Source organism: Telopea speciosissima, chromosome 7, assembly GCF_018873765.1.
Source record: "Telopea speciosissima isolate NSW1024214 ecotype Mountain lineage chromosome 7, Tspe_v1, whole genome shotgun sequence".
Lineage (NCBI taxonomy): Eukaryota > Viridiplantae > Streptophyta > Magnoliopsida > Proteales > Proteaceae > Telopea > Telopea speciosissima.
In genome coordinates, this window is record NC_057922.1 from 12,731,855 (window position 1) to 12,742,648 (window position 10,794).

At 38.7% G+C, this 10,794-nt stretch overlaps 1 protein-coding gene across 2 annotated transcripts; it reads right to left on the reverse strand.

Moving 5' to 3' along the window:
• Positions 1-796: 796 nt before the first annotated feature.
• Positions 797-8,082, reverse strand: LOC122666884 (replication protein A 32 kDa subunit A-like). Of its 2 annotated transcripts, none has more exons than XM_043862980.1 (10): positions 7,852-8,082; positions 7,664-7,774; positions 7,469-7,566; positions 7,295-7,336; positions 7,058-7,135; positions 4,232-4,310; positions 4,001-4,078; positions 3,816-3,895; positions 1,143-1,211; positions 797-1,054 (listed from the first exon to the last, which is right to left on the reverse strand). In XM_043862980.1, exons 1-10 carry the CDS (start codon positions 7,951-7,953, stop codon positions 970-972), a joined length of 822 nt encoding a protein of 273 aa, XP_043718915.1. In that variant the 5' UTR covers positions 7,954-8,082; the 3' UTR covers positions 797-969. The 2 variants fall into 2 exon arrangements, with proteins under 2 accessions (XP_043718915.1, XP_043718914.1); XM_043862979.1 differs by having other exon boundaries at positions 4,001-4,096; positions 7,852-8,080.
• Between the last annotated feature and the right edge of the window lie 2,712 nt (positions 8,083-10,794).

Here is a 10,794-nt window from a genome sequence, read left to right on the forward strand (position 1 = left end):
TCATTTCTCAATCTGATACATGGTTCTCTTACAATTAACCGTCACAGAAAGCTTACAAGCGAGCCTGGATGGAATGTACTCATACCAAACTTACCCAGGTTGGTTTATTTTACACGATCCATCGCTGAGGAGGTTGGAACCATAAGTTTCAAAACCAAATGAACACCAAACCAAAAGGCCAATTACAAAGAAATCAAATAAGAAACACTGAAGCATGAAATAATATCCAGTTCTAGTTTTGAAAACAACGGTTAAAAAAATTCCCAGAAACAAAGAAATCAAATAAGAAACGGTGAAGCATGAAATAATATCCCCACTCCTTAACGCCCTGATTGGTGTGTGCTTTAATACAAGCCTGGTCATGTATTCAAACTTAAGTCATTGATAATTTTTTTAAAACAGGATAACTGGTGGACAAAACCAGATTTTTTAGACAGGTTTTCTGTTGAGAGAGTTCTGTACCACATCTAAAACAAATAGGTGAACATCTTTGGTTCTGGCTGGTTCAACCACTAGTTCTTTAAAAAATTTCAAAATATAGACCACAAATCATAATGCATTTTGTTAAAATTTCACCTAAAACATGTGCTGTTTTCCTTTTTTATGTGATTATTATATATGGCAGCTCATTGACTAGTTTCCTTTGTTATATTTTGGGAGGTCAACCATTACATCACAGTAAGCTAATAACAGCACATATTACTGTTATGAACCAAAAAAAGTAGACACATTGAACTAACACACATACCATAGAATATAAAACATGATATGTTCAAACAAGGAACTCAGGAAAGGGTCAGAAAACCTAAATATTTACTTTGGTCCTGTCCATCTTTAACTCAATACCTCCTTCCAAGGGTGGTGAAAGGGTAGAACTTGCACTATGAAAGGTAAGCCAAAACTTTGGCTTTTATGAATACAGTATGTCTTATACATATGGGGGGGGGGGGGTCAATTTTCAGGAAGGTATTAACCATTGCCAGTTGACTTGTAGTGACATTCATCAATTGTTGAGTAAATCAGGCCTTCCTCTTCAAGAGATCTAATGGATTCCCTGGTCAGATGAAAGCAAATAGTAAGATGATTAGTTTGTGCTTGTATCAATGCATGGACACAAATGAGAGGGAGGGAGGGATAGTTACATGATCTTATCCAAGGGAATCTTTAGATGTTGAGCTAATTCATCTCTGTGCACACCCTTCTCCCGTCCACTGCAACATAGGAATTAGCCAATTAATTTATTTTATAGAAGATAAACAAAAACAGAAACACAGTAACATATTAATACAGGGTAGAGAAATTAATCGAGCATTTAGCAAGGCCTGATGGAAACATTTTGAAGGCACAATGATACAATGAATAGCAAGTAAATATCTGAAGGTGCACCAGAGGAACAAGGACATATTTGAACAGGGGCAGCAGCAGGACATTTGTCTAGTGGGGGCAACTAATTCAAAGCAAGGACCACAACAGGTCACACTTGGGGTTTTGCTAATATGAAACTGATAGATTTAAGTCTGAGTTCAACCCCAACTCTTCCTCCTCTTTAAAGGACGCAAGTTTGTCAATGACATTACAAGGTAACCAGAACAAGAGTCAGTTTAACCTATAATAGCAAGCCAAAACACTACAAAAGGCAAACAAATTCCACCTATTAGACTTATTTTATGAAATTATAGCAGGAAAAGCTCACTTGACAATGACACATAAAAGCCAAAGTAAAACCCTATCAGATGGAGCTCTCATTCTGAACACCAAGCCAAAAAGGCCAATTACAAAAATCCACCAAACAAGCAGACAAAAATAGTTGATGAAATTTATATTTGGGGCTGGGGGCAATTAGACTACATGGCCAAGCCCATGCATCTGAGCTGCAATATGCTAGTACACACAGTTAAACATGTAAACAAACAAAGCGAATTTTGTTTAAACTGATATATCTTCAATAGTACACTAAACATCAAAGTGCATGTGGATTGGAGTAAGTCAAGCAATGGGTTCACTAAGAGATTTATTAGTCAATAACCAGCCTGACAAGGTGAAAGAACCATTTCAGCAAATCCATTGATGGCTATAGGAAGAAGTAGCTATCACATGGTCAGCATCATATGATTGGAACACATTGTGAAAATCTGGGTCAGGCTCATCAATGACAGTTATTCCTCTTTCCCTTTTCTCTTATGTAGTTCTGTAATTCATAAATGCTATTTATGGAAAATGCAGATTCATGGTCCTTAGTTATAGTAACCAGAATCAAGAATTGATATAATTAACACATTTTATTTATAATCAACCACGAAACTGGAATCAGTTCAAGTCAACTCATGCAGGATATGGAGAAACTAACAACATCCACTGAGCACACACAAATCCCCCCCCCCCCCCAAAAAAAAAAAACGACACACACACACACAAATGGTCAATTTTGAGTAAGCAGACCGCTGCAATGAACCAGGAGAACACCAACATGACTCCACCCCATTTCCAGTTTTAAAAATAGCCCCAAAACTGAAAATCAAAAGATAAAGCCCCTGAAGACAAATTGCAAGAAACAGAATCAATTAGAAAACTTTTATCACTGTTTTCAACCTAGAGATTCCAGGCCCAATAGTTGATGTTCAAACTCCAATACCATGTCGCATCTGGCATGTAATTAATAATTCAGAGGATAATTGAGAAATATTAATTGTCAAGGACATCTGGTCCAAAGGAGGTATGACCTCGAATAGAGCTGATTGGAGGGCAAGATCCATGTAGCCAACCCCATTTAGTTGGGATAAGGCTGAATTGTTGTTTGTTGTGTCCGGTCCAAAGGAGGAAAAAATAATTGAACAGTTGGTTGAACAAGGCAAATTTCTTAGCCCACTAAACAGATATAATCAAGTATCAGTTGTCCAGTCCAGACCCCGTGCTAAACTGTTCAGCAGTCAACCAACCAATCCAGTGGTCCATGAAAGAAATGAGAACATTCAGTAGCTGGACATCTCCTTTGGCCCTTCATACCACTCTCTATAAATTACTCCTACTTGTGTATCATATAACACCCTTTACTTTAATACTCAACAATAGAGTATCACTCAATCATTTCTCCATGTTAACACCCATGCAAAATATTTTCAAAACCATGCTGAACAAGCAAATAACAGATAAGGAACACAATGGATGAGGTCAAAACTCTGTGCCTCTTGTTTCAATGTATCATTCAGTTGTACATGTCAATATTATCTAGGCATCAAAACCACATTGACAGTCTTTCAAATGAATAAGTATTAAAAAAAGAGAGGGACAGGCACACCATCCACGTGCAGTAAGCTAGCGGGTGGCACCAATGGGGGCAGAATGGGGCGTTATACAGGAGGGGCAGGGGGTCATTTCAAAGAGGGGAAGCGAAAGATAGACACAGCAGGTGCTAGCTCGCAGTACGCAAGCGGTGTGTACCTATCCTTTTCCCTAAAATAAAATTTAAAAAAAAAAAGTAAAAAAAGGGTTATTTCTGGAATCAAACAACCTTTGAAGAAAAATTGCTGTCCATCAGCATGAAATGAGGTACTGTGAGGCTTCAGAGATAGTCAAAGCTTATGCATAATGCATTTGAAGGATCTTATGCTCACCTCAGTGCCTTTATCTCAAAATAGTCACAATAACTACATAATAAATCATCATTTTAATGACCCAATAGCTTGAGAAATTAACTTGCATGGAAGAAGCCCCCCACAACATACTGGTTAAGGCAATAGAAAATAATATAAAAGGCAACAGTGATCTATAGAATTAAGCAAGAACATGAAGAAGCTAGATGCATTGTGATAACTTACAGGTTTGAAGGTTGTTGCAAATGGTCAAGGACCTTTTGATCGATATCTTTAAGTCCATCAATGCCGAATTGCCCAGAAAACTAGAAAAAGAAAAGGGGGGAAAAAAAAAATGTGATGTGAACAGTACAAAGTACAAACATCAATCAAGGAATCAGTTGGGAGCTAAATTCCCAAGATTCCCTTACTTGATTAGGTGTGGCAGCTTGGTATCCCTTGGATCCATTCTGCAAAGGGTTGTTCATTACTGAACTCATCATATGAGCCTGCGTTGGTGCCACACCCTGTGTCTGCGTTGGTGCCGCACCCTGTGTCATACATGAATGTCAATGCCGAAAATGTCAAGGAAACATACACAAAATCTACAGGCAAGCATGTTTGTATCAGAAAAAGCACAAGCACAGCACAATTTGATATACCTTTACTTTTGTGTTGTACAAATGAACATATATACACTCAAGGAAGTGGCATGTTATCTCATTGAAGTCAGTTACAGGCCTGAAAACCACAGCCAAGTTCAAGGTGTTAAGCATAGAAAACATTTATTTCCCAAGTTGAAGGTACAAAAGTTATAATTTAATACAGCCAAGCAAATATGGAACAGTGGAGAAGAAGTGTCTGTAATTAACAACAAAAATTGGGGGAAACCATAGTCAAATTGATTAGCAAACCCAATACCATATGAGAAATCTCTAAACAGAAATATGGACAACACGCATGTCTGCTAAAGACAAAGGAAATTCCTTGTGTACGTCAAAAAACAAAAAGTGATATTCGATAAAACTGGTAAACATGGGTAATTTGAACCAATATGGATCCCAAAACTTCCAAACTTTTCTTCTTGGATTAGAATAAATTTTCTCTTGCAATACATGACCAATGCAGGAGATTTCTGCCAGAAGACATGCTTGGCTTTGTCCATGCTCTGATAACGATTTTTCATGCCGCCAAAGTTCACAACATTCTTCTCAAATTAATCCATATGAGGAAACCCATTATACAGCTTCCCCACATTTTTCTTGCCAACAAATGGCGAGGGAAATGACCTTATCATCATCAGAACCATGGCAGAGAGGCCTCCCTAGCATTTTTTTTTTTGTGATGGGGATTGGGTAGGCTTAAAAATCTTTGCAAAGGAATGCAGTATACAGAAACCGACGAGCCATCCACCCAGGTATCATCACTAGGCCCACACCTGCAATGTGATTAGATCCCACCATTCCAATACAGGATGCCCTCCACATAAAATAATTAAAGAAATGCTGACTAAACAATGCGTATTTTGTCACATTGTTCCCTATCATTTGAAAGGATGTTAAGAAAGAAAAAGGGAAGGTGGTAGTGGACAGGCATTTCAGCCAAGCAGTAGATAACTGCCACATAGCAGCTTATCTGGCACTCAAATTTGGTGTGCTGGCAAGCCTTTTTCCCACCTGTAAATGTTAGCTCAAATGGAGTCTTCCACATGGCATAAAGGTAAAAAAATGATTAAAAATTCAACAAGGGAACAAAATAGTTTAATAGTTGAAAATACACGAGAAAAAACACAGTACAAGGCATGCCATATATTTGAATTGGACCATTACATTTGACATGCGGCCAGTCAGAGGGACATCTAATGGGCCATGCCTTAAACTTAGGCATATGTCCAGTCAGAGCTGGCTAAGTGCCTATTCAGCTACATTTTTTCAGTAAATTTATGATTCTGAGTGGAACAAATATCACTTGATGCTAAGAGATACCCTACAAAGGACAACCAACTGGGGAATTCTGAGCCTGAACATTCACATGCACACTGCAGTCCAGAGCAGAGCTCCAAATGTCCTGAAGTAAATATCCAATTAACCACTTTGTATACCAATACAAAATACTCAAATCACTTGGTCGTTGTTTATTTTCATCTGATTTGGTCTTAACAAGGTAATTCTCATCAAGAGCAGTGGTCAATGACATAAAAATGGTACATCAAAGACTTCTGTAACCTCTCATTTCACTAAGAATAGATAGGACCTGAAGAAAGAATTGTAAAAAGGCAACCAACCATAAAAGAAGCATATACAAAATTTGACAAAATCTTATAGCTTATATTATTCCTAACCATGAAGAGTTAGAAAGATATTTTAATATTAACGCAGCCGATAAAACCAAACCAAACAGAATTGTGAATAATCAATACAGTTTCAAGCTTGGATAATGAAAGAAATAATAGTTTGTTTTGGTTTTGGATCAATAACTGTCGATTCCAGACTGATAAAAACTGAAATAACCGAATGAAAATTCCCCTCTGCCTCTCTTTCCCATTTGTCTTTCTCAGGTTTAGGGGTTCAATCGCAGTCATTGTCCATATGAACTCTGCCAGAGATCCTCACAGTCAAGAGCTACGCAAAACCCAAAGGTCCGCATCTCTTCAACTCTCTTCCCTATTCCAAGATTGAAAGCCAGTCTCCACCACCCAGACATCAAGAAGCTTAGCGTTGGCAACATCCAAAGGCTGGAATGGGATGCCCTGAAGTCCATGATCTGGTGCTGGATATGCACTGCCAAGGTCTCCAAGCAGATGCTCAATGGCCTCAACTGCTCTGCTGATTACACATGCTTCATGGAGACCATCAAGCATCCTGCCATCCAGCTTGTCAACTTTGGCTGGAGGTCTTTCTCAGTCACAGTAGGGAATTAGTGGGATTTGGATTTTCAGAGGTTTCTGGCCATCCGATGAGGCAGTATTTGATGGGGGTAAGCTTGCAATCAAACCATATGCAGTCAAGGTTTCATCCATTGGGTGCTTCTGACTTTGGACTCTACTAACAGTAACATTTACAAGATTTCCCCACCATTGTCCCACTTTAAGTGGGTTGTGCTGTAATGACTTCAAAGCTTGGCTATATACCTGTTGAGATCCTGCTCTTATTTTCCTATATGTTCTAGTATGAAGTTCTTGCAAATTATTTATGAAATTTTTTACTTTTTCATTTTGTTTCCAAAGATAATCAAGGCCGAAACAATAACAAACCATGTAACAGAAACCAATTACTAATTAACTTCGGTTTAGGAACTTGGAACCGATTGACACCTTATTCAACATGCAGATTCTCTAGATTAATTGGTTCCATAAAATAAGCACTCCTTTAAAGGTCTAGTAAAGTAATACCCAAGAAATAAATTACGTAAACATTAAAACAAGTGAATGCATAGTGAATTACCAATTGAACTAGTATTAAAGAAAATAAAAGAACCCAAATCCATACCTAACAGCGAAGGCGACCAAATGTCGTTTCCCCTGAAAGCCTTTCAAGTGTCCATGGATTTGAACATACATACCATCCCTAATATAGAAAAATGTCAACTACCAGATTTCTTTGATCTCAGAAGGAACATTCGGTTGAAGATACAACTAATGATTTAAGCAATTAAGCAAGTTGCTAGATTACAAAAACAGTAAAATAGAAAAGGAAGACAAAAGGCATACAAATGTGTAAACTTACTGTATTCCCTCCATCTCCTTACTGTCTACGGCTTCATTCACCCTGAAAAGGGGTTACCCCAGAAAAAAGAAGAAGAAGAAAAAAATCAAACCGTCAGAACATGGAATCTGCAATGAGACTACTCAAGAAAACCAAACTGCGTTTCTAATGGAAAAAAAAGGAAATATTCATCACCATCTGTTACACTCGATTCGCCCTGTTCCATCGTCTAGGGTGAAAGCAATATCTGTAACCCTTTCTGTTCTATTCATCACCCTCCCAACCATCGTAACCTAAACAAAACAAAACATCAAAATCCCAACAAATGGAAAGCAAAATATGGGGAATTAAGAAAAGGGGGGGCGCAATTAACAGTTTGAGAAGCTCTACGTTGTTCACATCGACTCCATCAACGACAAAATTGGACTTGTCATCATTCGAAAGAGAAGCCTCACTTATCTGCTTCACTGTTAGCGGTAGCAACCCCTGATTATCTCGATTCTGCAACAACATCCAAGCTTAAACACATCCTACAATTGAGAGAGAAAGAGAGAGAGAGTTGAAGAAGTATTGGTTACCTTCGCAGAAGAAAAACCGGTATCTAGGGTTTGAGTAGCCTGAGAAGGCATGAACCCACCGCCTGAGAAGGCGGCATTACCATCGAACTGGCTAGCGTACATCTTTGCAAAAACCCTAGTGGGTGCGTGTGTGTGAGGTAGAGAGAGAGAAAATTAGAGTAACTGATTGAATGATCGATTTTAATAGATAACCAAAACGGTTTCCCGCCAATTCTCGTCTACGTTTCCCGCTCGGAGAAAATGGCAAAAAAAAAAAAAAAAAAGGGGCTGTGAAATGATCCCAGGATAAGGAATGTGAGTGGTTTGTCGTTGAAGGTGTTTTAAAGGTTAATTTGGGCGCATGATTGGAGAAGGCATTTCTGTTTGGATCAGGGTTTCACTGTTTTCGTAAGCGGTATCGGTCTCAGTCAATATCTATCTGGATTGGTCAGAGATTGACCCAGGACTCTATATCGGAAAAATGTACCTTTTTTGGATCGTTTCTTGAATCCGTCCGCAACGGTCCATAAAAGGGGTTCTATAATAAAACCAGAACACTCAAGGACTTGATTAACAAATCGATAGATTTATGAAACAACTGTTCTACAGGCCACAGCATTGTAGACAAATAATTACCTCATTCCAGGGATCGAATAGAAAGACTTCAGAGTTCTATTAGGGTTTTTGTTTGAGATTAGGAGATACAGATTTGCAGCAATAGATTTAGAGGTTAAAATATCTTTTTTTTTCAATAAAACGTTCAAATACATATATAATATGCGAACTTACTAACTAAGATTCAGAAAACCAACATCTCGTTCTCAATTCAAAAGGTGGTTCTCTTGCATGCTCAAGGTCTCTTACGACTATGGTCCTTTCAATTAAGTGGGGCTTCCCTTAGAAATTGGAGTCTTTGAAACTTTGGTTTTTAATAATGTTTGCAGGGGTGGAAACAACAGTTTTTCTCCCAAACTGGCCATGAGGTGATCATCAAATCAAATGAGTGGCTTCTATTATGACTATTATGTCGTGTGGCTTCTATGATGTCTATTATGCCACATCCCATTTTATATTGCCTGCCTTCTATTGGGATCAATAGGAAGATGAACAAAAAATCCATTAGATTTTTTTGGGCTCGTCTATGTCGTTCTAAAGAAAATGGTGGATTGGGTTTTTGCAACCCAATTTTTCATAATCAGACCCTCTTATCCAAGGTAGCGTAAAGATTTTATGAGAACCATGGATCTCTATAAACCAAATTTATGAAAGCTATTTACTTCCCTCACTGTAACTTCATGGAGGCATCATTGGGGAATAATCCATATTGGGCTTAGAGGAGTGTAATGGTTGGGTGAAAAGTGTTGTCAAGCAGACTTGTTTGGCAAATAGAGAACGAAGTCAAGTAATTGGGTGCATTCCCTCCCCAATTTCAAAATCCAAGGCTCGCGACCCCCTCACTGCAACTTGGTGAAAGTGCATGATCTAATTGACCATGTGAACCGCTCATGGAGGACTAACTCCATGAGTTAAATAAATAACGACTCTAAATGTTTAATATCATCGATGTAAGACTAAGTATAATTTATTGGAATGCATTATCGACCTAGAATGCATACCAAACTTAGTCTTAAATATGCTTTAACTACTTCACCATCCCTAAGATGGTCATGATGGTTGAGTCCCTGACGGTGAAAGTCTGTTTCAAGGGACTGTACCATATTTCCAAACAGTGATCTAAAGGACATACCCAATGCATGAGGCTCCCATCACTACGGGGTATGGTGAGGGTCATAATGTATGCAACTTCCCCCCCCCCCCCACTTTGTGGAGAAGTTGTTTCCTAATTAGAACCTACGAGCGTCATAGTGTAACAACCTTACCGTTGTGCTGAAATCTACCCTCGTATGGAAGTAGAAAGTTTATTGGAGTCGAATAAAACTCAAAATGAATACTGATGCTTCGGTTGTCAATACCAAGTCCGCACCGGTAGGCCCGACCGAGCCCAATCAGAAAACCCAAAACTGACCTGATTTGTTTATTAAACATGTCGGGCTTGAGCCTAGGCTGAATAACAACAACAACAAAAAAAACAATTGGTTATTCCCGGTGCAAGGGTCCAGTCCATCGGTTGTTCGATCAAGACCGACCGACTAATAGCCTGACCTAGCCCAACATGTTTAAAGCCCGCTCATGGTCCATTTGTGTGGGGCTTTAAAAGAATTGCTTAAGCTTGTTATCAGACTCTGTCCATTGAAAATCCTGGCAATGTATATAAATCATAGATAGAGCTCTAACCCTCGTTAGCTAACCTCAAGCAGCTCGCATCTTGTATAAAACATAGTAAACAGCATCACATACGACCAATATAAAATTGACATGATCAATAGGTGCGATGGGTATAAGACTTACGACCCAGTTGTTATAACTAGGGATCAATTCTATTAAGCAAATAAAATAGCATTGACATTGCAACCTTTTGCAGAGCATTTTTGTTGCAATGCAGGAGTTAGCCCGTAAGAACCTCCTAACAAAGACCAAAACCATGTGACATTTCAATAGTATACAGCTTAGAATTTACTGATAAGGGATAAATTGAAGACCTCAATACAATAGGTATCTACTAAAAAGCTATGCACAATTGAATTACCTTGCCCATTTGGAGATAAATGTATCATTAGTCCATTAAGATCCATCTAACCCGATTATTGGTAGCCTGATTAAAGCCCGGCTTTTATAAATGGGAGCATGCCCAAAATGGTAAAGCCCGATTAGGTCCAACCAAAACTGACCTGGTCTGACCAATTGACACCCCTACTAATGGCAAGATACTTTAAATAAAGAACAAGGATTTTGCAGGCCTAACTAGTGGCATGCACCATTGGGAAGCGAGTGATCGGCTGGGCAAAGGTGTCATTTCACAGGAGGGGCGGTGGGTGGGAAGAGAGAAAGAGAGATGGACAAATG